Source organism: Mirounga leonina, unplaced genomic scaffold, assembly GCF_011800145.1.
Source record: "Mirounga leonina isolate KUSES-001 unplaced genomic scaffold, KU_Mleo_1.0 Mir_98, whole genome shotgun sequence".
Lineage (NCBI taxonomy): Eukaryota > Metazoa > Chordata > Mammalia > Carnivora > Phocidae > Mirounga > Mirounga leonina.
In genome coordinates this window covers 4,438,775-4,452,694 of record NW_023270921.1, presented here as the reverse complement: position 1 = coordinate 4,452,694, position 13,920 = coordinate 4,438,775, and the positions used below count along the sequence as shown (strand labels likewise).

The window sequence follows — 13,920 nt, the reverse complement described above, 5'->3', positions numbered from 1 at the left end:
ACAACACAGTATAGTTAACATTGGCGTAGAAGATGCTACAGAAACACAGAAAACAAACCAATTCAGTCTTGGGGTGTCAGGGAAAGAGGTTAGTATCAATGAGAACCATACCATATTAATCTTAAATGCTATTCTTTGATAATCCAATTAGTTATTTTTGTGATATTTATTTTATAAAGTATACAATGAGGATACAAAGAACAACTTACAGGTATTTATTCCCAAAATCAGAATTCACAAGATAACTATGTTAGCTTCTAACAGGGTTTTAACACAACATTAAGGCCATAAATCGAAAACCAAATTAAAAACTCAAACATTTTCTTTGAACAAGTGATTTTTAAAAAATCCATAACACTCCATCAAGTTTTGTTCCTTTATCATAGTTTGGATTTTTCTCCTTAAAACTTTGAAGAGCAGAATGGCCAAGAGATATCAAAAACATGCTAGATCAAAAATAGCAAGTTGAAAGCCACTCAAATAACTTGTTCTTTCCAAAAGAGATCCAGATAATACTAAAATCAGCACTTTGACATCTCTCCAGAAAAGCCGTTACTGAAAGTAAATGGACATTTGTATTGTTGAAAAAATATGAGTTAATCATTTACCTACTGTACAATTAGCTACATACACATTAGAAATCTTCTCAAATTGAAAAAAATTACAAGATAACAGATATAATTTACCTAAAAAAGTAAAAATGAGATGTCTTTTTTAAGTTCTAGAGAATTCTTTAACCTAAGAAAAATGCTAGACCTGAAACAAGTCAGAAGGAAATGGTAAACAGGGTAGCAGGGCATGAGACAACAAAGAAGTCAAAAGTCCCCTAGGGTTAAAATGAAGTATTTATATTAAAAACAAAAACACCCACCCCCCCAAAACAGTAACAACTGAAATGTTTACCAAGAGACAAAAGACAAAATGAGAGACAAAACAGTTCCTAATAGGAAGACTCCATGCTGTAAAAATGACAATTGTCTTTTCAGTAGATCAATGTAATGGAATTCCAAAAAAACCCCAAGATTTTTTGGAGCTTGACAAAAATTATTATAAAAAACTATACAAATAAACGAGAAATGTGTGACTAGCCAAGGAAATTCTGAAGAAGAATAAAGAGGACAGAACACTGGAATAGAACAGAGTGCCCAGAGACAAAACTAAGTTTATCTAAGGTACACAATAAAAAAAAGCATTTCAAAATAATGACATGAGAATGGGATGCCAACAAACAGCATTGAAACAACTCAGTGACAATTTGGAATAAAAAAATTAAGTTCATTCCCACAGATTAAAATAAAGAGCTAAGATAAGCAAATGAATAAAAGAATGAGAAGATATGACCAAAGAGCTGAACCATGCATACTTCCACAGCAGCAAAGAGAGAAACAAATCATAAAGGTAAACAAGTAGATCTGGCTTGACAAACACGAAAAACCATGCAACAAAAGGCGTCGTCACGGGGAGTTCCTGTGTAATGGGCACAGAGTTTCCGCTTGGGAGGATGAAAACGTTCAGATGGATGGTGGTAATGGTTGCACGACAGCGTGAACGTACTTAATGCCAATGAAATGTACACTTCAAAATGGTTAAAATGGTGAATTTTGCGCTATGTATAAGAAAAAAAAAGATACAATAAAACATTTAAAATTCAAGGGAAATGTATTTTTCGTCATATGGCAGAACTAGTGTTTGTAAAGCATAATGAAATGTTTAAATAAAACTCATATTTTGAGTTTAAGCTACTATGATTAGCACATAATTAAGGTCTCATATTTATTTTATGAAAGCTTATTTTTGTTAGTTTAGCTCCACGTGATTTGATTGGCTCTATTTAGTATATAAAAAAAAGCACTAACTCCGCATTCTGGAGCTAATTTTAAGATTTTCAAATTAAGGGAGACCTGGAGAAAATTAAAATATATTATTCATTGATAGCTATTCATGATTTAATAAAGGCAGGTGAGATTACTTAAAAATAAGGTCAGAAATATAAACAGAACTATGATTGAGAAACGTGCTTACCCCATCCAATCCAATGCCTTGGCATACACATTATAAATGTTATCAATGAAATTATATACATATATATGTTTTGAGTATATCTTCACAAAAAATAATTCTCAACTAAACTACCTACTTACCTGCTTATCTCCTGGCAAACCTAACTGGAAGCAAAACTAGATTTCAGAAAGAATTACTAAGTAGTGCAGAGGCAGACAGAGGGGTATATACCCATATGATATATTCCCCAGCCCCAGCAACTTCAGGTCCTTACCTTTTGGCTAAAGTTTAAAGCTTCACTAAGAGTTGCAACTTCCCTAAGTATGGGATGGGAGCAGAGTTACACTGGGACTTAGACATCAGAATCAGTATCGTATTTAGGGTCAATAGACACAGTTATTGTTTCCCTCAGAGGCTGAACTATTTGAGTTTTCCTGGGTTGGAGGTTTTACAAGATCTTTCACATGCTTTCCCCCCACCCGCACCACTGCTGAAAATTAGTTCAAACTCTGTATGATCACAGAACCCCAACACAGAATTCCATTTGCCAAACTGGCTTTATGGAAGAAAACTTATGGAACGAGCTCATGCCCCTGCCAAGGCCTACCCTGCAGTTGCTAGTCCTGGCAGCATTGTCATACCTGACTCAGATACCAGCGGTACATGGGAGAGTCTGCTCCTGGCCCTTGTTAGGGGCCTCCGAGGGTAGTCTTCATGAGACTGCACGTCACAGCTCTCAGGCTGGGAGCTCCCCCTCCTGTCCTCACCTGTAGCCCCAGAGCCACTCCCATTAGTCCTCTCATCATGTGCTGGGCCTGAAGACCCCCCTTGTGGCAGAGTCCTAAAGGAAAAGGCGGATCTCGTACCATCCGGGCCATTCACAACACAGGCTCGGCTGGTTGAAGGACGTTCCTCATCAGAACACCTGCTAGTTCTCCTTTGGGATTCCTGGGGCCTGTGACAGCAGCATCTGGGGCAGACAGAACTCTCTGCATCACCCTCCTCCATGGCCTCAGAGTCCTCTGACCCACCGGGGGAGCAGACACACTGCCTGGACACATCCACTTCTGAAGGGCTAGGCTCGGAAGAGCCGCTGCTGTTCACCGTCCTTACAAAGTCGGGGCTTTGAGAAGCAGTGCTGTGTGAGCTGGAGGTTCCCACTGTGCTGGCGGTGGCGCTGCTGCAGCTGGGATAAACATCCTTGTTTTTTTTCTTTTCAGGAATATCCCTAGCTGCTTTCATATCGGCTTTGATCTGCTCACTGGTGACCTGACAGCCTTTCTCACAGCTGCTTTCCTCGAGGGGAAACTGCTTCGACTGGCCCATCTGATGGGAGTTGTACCTCTTTCGAAGTGGAGTCTTGCCTTTTCCACTTACTGCTTACAGAAAAAGAAGAATGGCCCGAGGAAAAGAAAAGATTTCAGTACAAATTCTGGACAAAAGGCAAGAGTAAATTTGGAACAGGAAACAATGTACACTAATTTTCCTAAAGTATAATGGTGACCACATCACTCAGCTGCTCAAAAAGGCTCTATGGTCTGTAGCGCCTACCTGCTTTATTCTCCTCAGCTCAGCCTCCGCGGCCCACCACCATCTAGTTCCGAACTAGCTTTCTGTTCTTGGCCCCTCTATGTACATACCACACGCCAGCCCAAACTCTTCTCTGAACATACCCCTGCCATACTATCTCGGACCTTTGTTCTCACCAATTCTTTAGCCTTGCACCTCTGTTCAATCTCTCCTGTGCCCCCACCCCAAAGCCCCTGTAGGCTATGCCCTGTGATACTATTATCGAGATTTCTGGCCTGACTCTTCAACCAGACTAGAGGTTCCCTAGAGAGAAAGGGATCATGACTTACTCATCTCTGCATCCCTCACCGCACCTAACAGTACCTGGGGCACAGTAAGGCTCAATGAATATATAAAGGAATACTGAAATAAGATTTTGTCTGGCTGACAGATCTAGTTTCTAAATTCAGAAACTGAACTTCCTAGGAAACATTAGGCTAGCCAGCTGGTCACATTCCTTTCCCTAAATTTTAGTTTTCAAAAAAGCTCCTTTCAACCACAGTGTGAAAATACCCGAATTTCTTAAAAGGAATAAAATAAGAATGGAGTAATCAGTCATTGGTTAGTAAATGATTCCAAGTCTAAAGAACTAATAAGCTTTCCACACACAGAAGTGATTATGTATTTCAGGGCCAGTGTTAAATGTATACCCAACATTCAAACATACTAAGGAGTAGGGTACCCAAGGGAAATTAGTGGACAATTTTTAAAAATCTCATCCTTTGCTCAAAGTGGTATGCACGTAGTTCTGAGAAACAGACGGGAAGGAAAGACAAGGAAGAAGAATGAACTGAAGGTTAAGAGAATTAAGAGAATTCATAGTTTCTTGGTGAGACAAATGGTAGAGGCTGCTGACTGGATGTAAGGGGAGGCAGGGATTATAAGAACACACTGCAGGACTCCCTCAAGCACCAAACTAGCCTCGAACATTGACTAAGCACAACTGGACAGAGTATCAGCTGGCAGAGTGGTTGTTTGCTCACTGCTCTGGACGCCTCGGGAGTCCTCCCCCCACGTGAAGGAAGCCCAGGCCCCTCGCTAATCCCTGATACCCTGATGCCGCAAGTTCCTAAAGCCTCCACTGTGGAAGTCACAATCCTCACATCTTCTCTTCCCTGAACCCTGATTCCACAGTATTTTTGTTGTGCTACACCTGCCCTCAAGAGTGCCACCCTGACTCCCCTCTCCCTTGGGCTACTGCCCTTCTTGCCTCCTGTCACATTCCATAAGGAAATGTTAACTGCACCACAGGTTGTGGTAGGGACACATTATATAAAGGTCAAGTATGTCTGTCAGTTCTCATGATGACTCCCACTAACCAGTCCCAGCAAGACATTATCTCTCACCTGACAGTTCCCTGGACTGCACAGACTCTCCAGATTTTTCTTCGCGTTCACAGTAACGCCGAGCACCATTCTTAGGAATCCAGACTTCTTGGAGTTCTAGACTGTCTTCCTCATCATCACTCTCTGAATCATGAACAGTAATTGGGGTTGGTTTTACTACACGCTGAAGACCACTGGGTCCTAAAACAAAAAGCACAAGCCTGACAATTACTCTTTGCCAAGAAAGGCTTTACTTCAAGTACTATTTACAGGGATCTGGGCTCACAGAGATGTTTTGGCTCTATGTAGCCTCCCCTATCACTCATGTTAATGGAATATACACATTTCTAAAGGCAGATCAAAATAGAAGATCATATGGCATCCCCTTTGAGGACCTTCACTATTTGAAGAAGTCACATAAATCATCCTAAAAATAACCAACAAAGTCATAATAATCATTTAAAAAAATTGCCTACTTTCCCAATTTTGCAAATGTATGGATGAAGACAAAGCAAGTGAAGATGAACCTCAGACACCTATAGGAGTAGTGAGCTCTCTGCGTTCGAGAGTATTGTCCTTCTCATTAGATGTAGCAAGATATGTTCTTGAGAGGCTAGATGCATGTTACAATTTGGTTATTTGAGTATTTATGTATGTGTAAAAAGTGTCTTCTCTGCTTGGCAGTACACGTTGTAAACGTTTAGTCTTATGACCCAAGTCTCTCTGACAAATGACTGAAGTTCACTCCACCGATAAACTGTAAGCTCCAAGGAACCTTGCCTGTCTTGTTTCTGTCACATTGTACAATGCCTGGCACAGAGTAATACTCAATAAATATTTGTTGAATAAGTGACTGCATCTGTAAGACACTTAAAACAAGGATAGTTAAAAGATATTTTCAATTCAAAGACAAATTAGTATTCCAACAGATCAGGAGTAAGAAAACTTGGGCTCTAATCTCAGTGCTGTCCCTGTAAGACTGGCTGAATGGTCTTAGGCAAATTATTCAAACTCATTCTGAAAGACTTAGTTTCCCCATCTGTAAAGTAGAGAGGGCTATATCAGGTAATCTTTAAGGGCCTTATGACTCTATATAAGCCTGCTGTAAGTCACCCAGGGGCAAACAGAGACGAGGTCTTGGTCTGTTAACTAAACCAGGTCAACCTCTCCACTCCTGCTCCTCCCCACCAAAATAAAGGAAGAGGACAAGCAAACTATTTAATCGGGTCATTTATTTTCTCCATCAACAATCTGAGTGCTTTCTTTCTACACACACACACGTGTGAACACCAATATAGAAAAAGGAGTTGCTGCCCGGTAGAAAAAATAAAAAACAACCCTTAGTAAGATACGTATATGTGCAAGGAGAACATCAACATAATACAGGTGTCAATAATAAATAGCATGTAACACATCATTAACTGTAATGTTAAAAAATAATCACTCTTAGTGTTTTACTTTCTTCACTAGAGTGGGGCCCAAGTTTTCAGAACCACAAATGTGGAAGTCACATGATTACCTGCTTGTTCCTCGTCAACATCCACAGGGATAACAGCCTGACTGCGAGCTGCCATCTCCTGTCCACTCACGGCCACCTCTCCGTCTTCTGGGACCATGTCTTCCATCTCGTTCAATGCTTCAACAGAAATAAACACAGTCAAAGTGAAACCAAGAGAGGTCTAAAAAAAACCACAATGGGCGGCAAATCTGTGGCACCCCTGAGAAACGAACAGCCCTGTGATTATTAGGCCCACGCTGGAAGAACAGCCTATAACAGTGCTTCATTATACAGACGAGAACAGGAAGTGCCCAATCATTCCATGGGAGAGGAAATCACGATGGCAAAGCAGCATTCGGTGGAGCCAGTCCATCACCGTAAGATGAAAGCAGGGAGAAGGGCATGTGGCGGAGAGAAGAAAGCACCATGTTCATCCTGAGGATGTCAGCAGGCATGGCTCTAGGAGGCAACTGTGGGCCTCCCTCTAAGCAATTTGCCAGACAGGAGTGAGGGCCAGCTACTGGAAAGACCTCACAATCATTTTACAAGCAATTAGTCTTTTGGTATCTGCCAGCTACACCAGGATGCATTGAGCAGGCAAGCTCAAACGGTACATTTCCTCTCCTACTCTCTGGAGCCTATGGTATCATTTTTAGCTAACACAGGACAAGGGTTACGAACAAATACACTAAGCGCATTTTTAACATTTTACTATCCCTCAAATGTTCTACATCAAAGAATTCGTGACTGTTATTAGCGCCTAACAGTGAATGGGAACGTGTGATTTTATTTCTATCTTTCCAGAAGATGAGCACAGTGAGTAATTTCAGACCAATAACCTTCAATTAGCCTACTCTATCTTCTTAAGATAAAATGGTCACTTTTCCAAGAGAACCCTAAATAAAACAATTCCTAGCTTTGCCAGCTTTTTACAAGATTAAATTCAAGTCCCTCAAATCAGTATTCAAGGCAGTCAATCTAGTACCCTCTTACAACCTAAGCTTGTGTGCGTGATCTCAGTCTGAGTCAGGGCAATAACCATACTACCCTTCCACTTAGTCTGGCCATGACCTAGCGGGCCGCAGAGACTGTGTCCAGCCTGTTCATCACTAATTCTCAAAGCCTAGGGGTGCTCAAGGACTACTGCTGGGAAGTCAACCAACCAACCATTTGGATGAAATGAATAAACCAACAAAAGAGAAAACAAGATCCTGTTCCTGAAAAAACTGAAGAATCTACTTACGTAGACAAGGCAAATTCAGTTAACAAATAAACCAAGGCAAAACAGGATTACGACAGAAAGGCAGCATTCAGATAAATGTCTCTGGAATATACAACAGTAAAATTTGAGATATTGTGGGGACAAGGGGATTTGCTTTGGCCTTTAATATACACCAAAGCACACTCCCCCTTACTGAATAGTCTCCCATCTTACATTCTTGCCCAGCTCTAGACCTCAATTTTCTATATTTCATTTGGTGCCCAAAGGAGGCCTGACCTTGCCTACAAATCTTTCATGATAAAAGCCAATCGATTTTCTTCTTTCATTCAATTCTTATGAACAGTTATAAAGAGAATTATCATGTACATACTCTATGCCAGGCTCTAGGCTAAAGGTTTTTATATACATTACCTTATTTATTCCTTATGGCAAGCTCACAAGGACATTAATACTAGCCTCATTTATGCAGCTGAGGGAAGTGAGGCTTAAAAGGGATAGTAATTTGCAAGGATGTGAACTGAGGTCTGCTTCCTGAGCCTGCTACAGTACAGGGACAAGGAGCAGATGGGAAATTTATAAGCTCTGCTCTCAAAGAGAATGCACACGTTCTAATAGAGATGTCGGATACGCAGAATTAGGTCAGAAGAGACTCGCTAAGTGCTACAGCAGTCCAAGTGAAAGGGGAATATGGACCAAAAAGGAACAACTGTTGGGCAGGGAAGTTTTCACTGATATAAGGGGACATTTCCTAAACACCAGGAAGCATGCTACCTTTTCCAGGAGAGTAAGTATTCCAGTGATAGAAAGAACAAGTGTTTGTATTGGGATGAGGGTGTAAAAGAAAACAAGGCTAAAATAGTAGCCTGGGTCCCAGACCATGAAAAGCTTAGAAAGTCTTGCTAAAAAGCTTAGAATTATTTCTCATATGCAGAGGGGAATTATTAAAACCGAAGTACATTCATATACCTATGTGTTAAGGTTCTCCAAAGCTGCTGAGCAACAGCTTTTTAGGTTGCCAGGCTAACCTGCTGGAGGTATTTAATAGAATATCCACAAGCTTCTTTGTATTTAACTTCTTTCTTTTTTTTTTTTTTTTTAAAGATTTTATTTATTTATTTGAGAGAAGGAGAATGAGAGAGAAAGAACACATGAGAGGGGATAGGGTCAGAGGGCCAAAGCAGACTCCCTGCCGAGCAGGGAGCCCGATGCGGGACTCGATCCAGGGACTCCGGGATCATGACCTGAGCCAAAGGCAGACGCTTAACCGACTGAGCCACCCAGGCGCCCGATATATTTAACTTCTTTCATTGCATTCATTCCTTTGAATATTTATCAAGCAGCTACTGCAATGTGTCACTGTCCCTAGGTGCTGAGAAACAGCGGTGAAATCCTGAGAAGAGGCAGCAGCTGGTGTGACAGAGGTGCGAGCTCGTCATGCAATGAGCGTAGTGTGTGAGGTGGGGAGTAGCACACAGTGAGGACGGGCCAGACCACATAGGTTTTTATGGGCCAAATCAAGAAACTGGATTTTCTCCTAAGGCAGCAGGAAGCTACTGGGAAGTCTGAAGTAAGGGAACAACGTCATCTGGTATATGTTTCAACAACACAGCCCTGGCTGCTCTAAGACCTAATTTTAGCTGATCAAGAGAGAAAGTAGGGTGACCAGTTTGAAACGTATTAAAGCATTCAGATTAAAAAAAAAAAAAAAAAAAAAGATGTGGTACAATGGTGGTACAGTAGGCAAGGAGAATGTAGACTGAATGGCAAGATGCTTTGAAGACAGTCAACAAGTTCTTGCTAAAGGACTCAATGCCATGGAGAATAGATAGGTGGGCTGTAAAGAAAAGAAAAGAGAACATCTTGATTTTTGTCTCCGGTAAGTAAATGAGACGGCGATACCCTTGGGGTATCTTGGTTTAGATTTTTTTGTTTCAAAATATTTTATCATTAGGGCAGTAAATTTTTTTCAGAATGATTTAAACTTACAGAAATTATGTAAGCTATCTTTTAATCAAATATCAACGTTTACCAAATGTTTTGTTCAGCTTAAATGTTATTTCAGTTGTAAAAAAAATCCTCTTACAAAACATAACTATAAATCTTAATGGATTTGAGCTGTTTTTACACAAATGTATTAACTGGTCTCTTTTATACAAAGCCTGGTTAGAAATTCATAACCTTTATTAAATGTTATAAAATAAAGGAGAACTCACTGTCTTAAGAAATGATTTGTATGTATTATTTAGTGGTTGACAATCATCTGCCCAATATAAAACAAAATGCATTTACTGTGATTTTTTTTCACACTGTAGTTTACCCTCAGACTTCATATATAAGGATTTTCCAAAATCAATGGTTCTCAAACTGTGGTCCCAGACCAGCAGCATTAGAATCACTTGGGAACCTGTTAGAAATGAAAATTATGTGGCCCCACCCAGACGTACTAACTCAGACCCTCTGAGGGCTAAACCCTGCAACCTGTGTTTTGACAAGTCTTCTAGGTAATTCTGATGCACTCAAGTTTGAGAACCACTACCAAAAATAAAAGCTGCAGAGCAATTTCACTTAGGCTAATTTAGATTAACGGGGGGCAGAGGGCAGTGGTGAGGGGAGGGAGAGGGGCACATCATTTTTAAAAGTAGTAAGTACTTTGGATTTATGTGTTAAACCAAGATAGAAACTTAGTAAAATGATGTAGAGGCAAAACTATGCTTTGTGGTTATAATTAATTCAAAAGTAATTATATTAAAATAATTTGGCAAAATGCTTTAGCAATTAGAGAAGTATGATTTTGACACATGGTAATTTTATGTTAGGCAAATGTGAATTGTTAGAAAATATGAACATCTATTCCTCTGTTTTAGAGTGCTGTAAAATGCAGGTAGTGAACTTAAATTTTCAATTAACATAACTAGCCCAAAATAAAGCATTCTAAATCTTAAGAATTTTGGAAGTGCAAATCTTAAGAATGATAATATCTTTAACGAAGTATAATATTCTGATAAATCAATACTCTGTAAAGCAGTAAAATCATATTTTTGAAATTAAGTATTACCTTAATAATAATGTTCGCTGAAAAACACCCATGATTTATTATAGCAGTTTATAAACAGAGCCACTTAACTTGCATGAATAAAATTTTATTTTTAAAATTATACAATGCCCTTCTTTTAAACTCTGCTACTTTACACAAGCTGTTAAATGTAACAGGGAAAGAAACAGTGGGGGCCTCTGCTTCATTTTGGTGGTATTCCAAGACCAAGTAGAGGCCCATGCACAAAAAGTTTTAAAATTCTAAATTAACAACATATCAATACCACTTTCAAGTATTTTTAAATTATCAAGATCATACCTAAAGAGTGGAAGCATCAATGTTAGTCATTTCAACAAACACCAGGTCCCACTGATCCCTCTTAGTTTGAATCTCTGTACCACTATTTAAGAAAACTTTTTTTGCTTCTCTTTTGTATTTGAATTCTTTCCACCCCTGGTTTTGATCAAAAGTCACACAGCCTTTCTCCAGCTCCTCATTTTTTATTTAGAGGAATGGACCTGATATGTAATGTAATAACAAATACAAATAAATACACTGCCAACTCAGGGAGATCTGTGGAACCAATGTTTTATAGCAATCTGCAGTTCCCTACAAGTGCTACCAAGTGTTCTGAGCCTTCCTCTGGTTGAAGCTGTTTAATTCTTCAATCTTGGCATTTATGCAGTTTCTTTGCTTCTCAGCCTTTAACAGCATTTAAAGATAATGTACCTGACAATACTATATCTCAAAATGTGGTCTGTATGCAAGTCTCTCATCTCCTGAAACCTTAGTTTCCAATGTTAGTGGATTTAAGTTCCACTGTTCTCTCCTACAAATCAAATATAGTGTTCTTGCACACATTTTGGTCTCTGCTGCACCAGTATGTGATTTCATAATGGAAGGCATTCTCCATTCTGTACTGAGAAGCCTATGGCCATGTAACTTCCAGTGGAGACTATAGTCTGTCCAGTGCATCCACTCCAACCACAACTGGGTTCCTAGGATTTGGGTAGCTCTGCACTGAAGCTGCTTTAACAGTTTCCCATGGATGGTCTTGTGTCCTCTGAAGTCCAGGTCCTCATGGCACCAGGGACAAATATGACAGCACTCAGGGAGAGTAAGGTGGAGAGACAATACCTGACCTCATTCTCCCTCCTTCAGTCCTAGCACCTGTTAGCTCTGCACTTCTGTTTTTGTATTTTGGGGGGAAGATGTCAGGGGAGAGGTATAACCATAAGTTTGAAATGCCTAAAAGTACTCGTGTGGAAATAAAAAGTATGAAGTTGTATATAACCATATTTATTTCAAAAAGTCGGAAGACAGAAGGTAGAAAACAAAGGTTTGGAATTCATTATCATATAGCTGGTACTGAAACCATGTGACTGAAGGAGCTTATGCAAAGAAAACGTATAGAGAGAAACAGGGAGATCAAGGACCAAAGTCGAATAGAGGAGGTGCTGTAAGCAAAGGAAACTGAGCAGGCACTTCCAGTGAGACACAAAGAAAACCAGGAAAACAGTTTTGGAGATGCCAAGAGAAGAATTAACTTAGGAAGGGAGAAGCGGGCAACAATGACAAATGTTGCTCAGATGTCAAACATGACGAAAATGGAGAAATGACTACTAGTGTTCTCAAGAGAGTCACTGGTGACTTTGCCAAGAGCCAAAATGGAGAGTTCTATAGAGAACATGTAAGGTGAAGACAATGCCTAGAGATGATTCTTAGATCAGGCCCTACATACTCAGAGCAATCCTAAAGGAAAGGATGCTCGATACACAGTTTGCTTTCATGATGAAAGCAGGTACAACATGTCAGGGCACCCCATTTCTCAGTAATCACTGTGTCCAAGAGAATTGAGTGAAGGGGCAATGAAAACAAGATAGCTTGAAAGATTCCTTTTCCAGTTCTTGAGGGCCAACTGGGAAACTGGAAAATTTGGTAAGAAAACAATTTCCTTTCATCCTCACTCCCCAACAGAGGGGCATATGAAGCCCAAGAGCACATGGGCTGGATACAGCAGGAGTTCAGTCAATACTGAAGAATGCATGGGTAATTACATAAGTGAAATCCAACAGGTCTTTATTGGCTCATGTACTTAATTTGGTGGGTGTTTGTGAAGACTTAATGATGAAAGGTATATGAAAGGTGCCCAACACAGTGTCTAGCACAGGACTGCTCTTCATTTTCTTTAGTTCTAGGAACATCCAAAAACGGCCCCCCAATGAAGTTCTATCTACTGATCTATTGGTCAGGGAGATATAAAGAGATGTTCCTTCGCCCAAATCCTGAAAGTTAACTCTCAGGTAGGCCAGGCCTCTAAGGCCCACTGTACCCTAATTCCCATGGCATCCATGAGTCCTTCCCATGCTGTAAGCACCCTTACAGAGTCCAGGGACAAGAGGCATCACAAAGATAGCTTTGAAACAAGCCAGCAGATAGGCACATTTCATCCCCACCCCATTTGCCTTGTCAACCAGGTCCCCCATGTGTAAAGTGACAAACTGAAATAGGGGGAGAAGGAAACAGAACAAGGTCAGAGAAATACAATCCAAAGTAAAAATCACTTCTGTGTGGAGCTCACAAAAGATCTGGGTTACCGTCGGCTGCAAACTGCTGCTCTCCTGGCTGTAGGTCTTGCCGGAAGTCATTCTCCTCGTCTGAGTCATCTGGGTGATGGTGATTGTTGTCATGGATGTTGGCATTATTTTGGGCATTGTTATCATTGTCATTGTTGGAGTTCTGGTTGCTAACAAGGGCCGAGGAAACCCCAATTCCCGTGCCTGCACTCAGACCGACTCGAGCACAGCCCTAAAGTGAGATGAAAGCACATGCATATTCACTCAGGTTAGTTAATAGAACACTTCATTTTTCATATTCCTCCGTTTCATCTTGACCTAAGAATCTTTAAATAGCACTACTTTCACATATGCATCAAGCACCTTATTAGAGGCTCATAAGACTTCAAGCAAGACGCAGCGCTATCAGTCTGGACTTAGAGATGACGAAATGCAGTGGAAAGAGGTCTGTGTAAGAGACCAGTAGGTGCTACAGCTGGGACTTGAAACCCAATAATCTGACCGCCAATCCTGAGCCTTCCCCACTATAATGTACTGCTTGCACAGTGGGAATGTAACCATTAAGAACTGAGGAGAGAGAGGGTAACTAGCTGAAGCACTAAGTTTTTATTACAGTGAGAGCAAAAAGTTTTATTAGTTAAGCAGTTTTGAAATAATATTTCATACAACTAGACAATCTCAAGGTTTTCCAGGAT

At 40.3% G+C, this 13,920-nt stretch overlaps 1 protein-coding gene across 7 annotated transcripts in view; it reads right to left on the bottom strand.

Annotated features, from left to right (window-relative positions):
• LOC118006676 (F-box only protein 38) overlaps positions 1 to 13,920 on the bottom strand; it is a 54,385-nt gene that overhangs the window by 10,907 nt on the left and 29,558 nt on the right. For 5 of the 7 annotated variants that reach the window (XM_034999414.1, XM_034999416.1, XM_034999417.1 and 2 more), the window contains 4 exons: positions 13,247 to 13,457; positions 6,415 to 6,531; positions 4,917 to 5,096; positions 2,643 to 3,377 (listed from right to left, as the gene is read on the bottom strand). In XM_034999414.1, the coding sequence (XP_034855305.1) occupies positions 2,643 to 3,377; positions 4,917 to 5,096; positions 6,415 to 6,531; positions 13,247 to 13,457 (1,243 nt within the window). The remainder of the gene's footprint in view (positions 1 to 2,642; positions 3,378 to 4,916; positions 5,097 to 6,414; positions 6,532 to 13,246; positions 13,458 to 13,920) is intronic. The other 2 variants (XM_034999420.1, XM_034999421.1) reach the window with 2 other exon arrangements.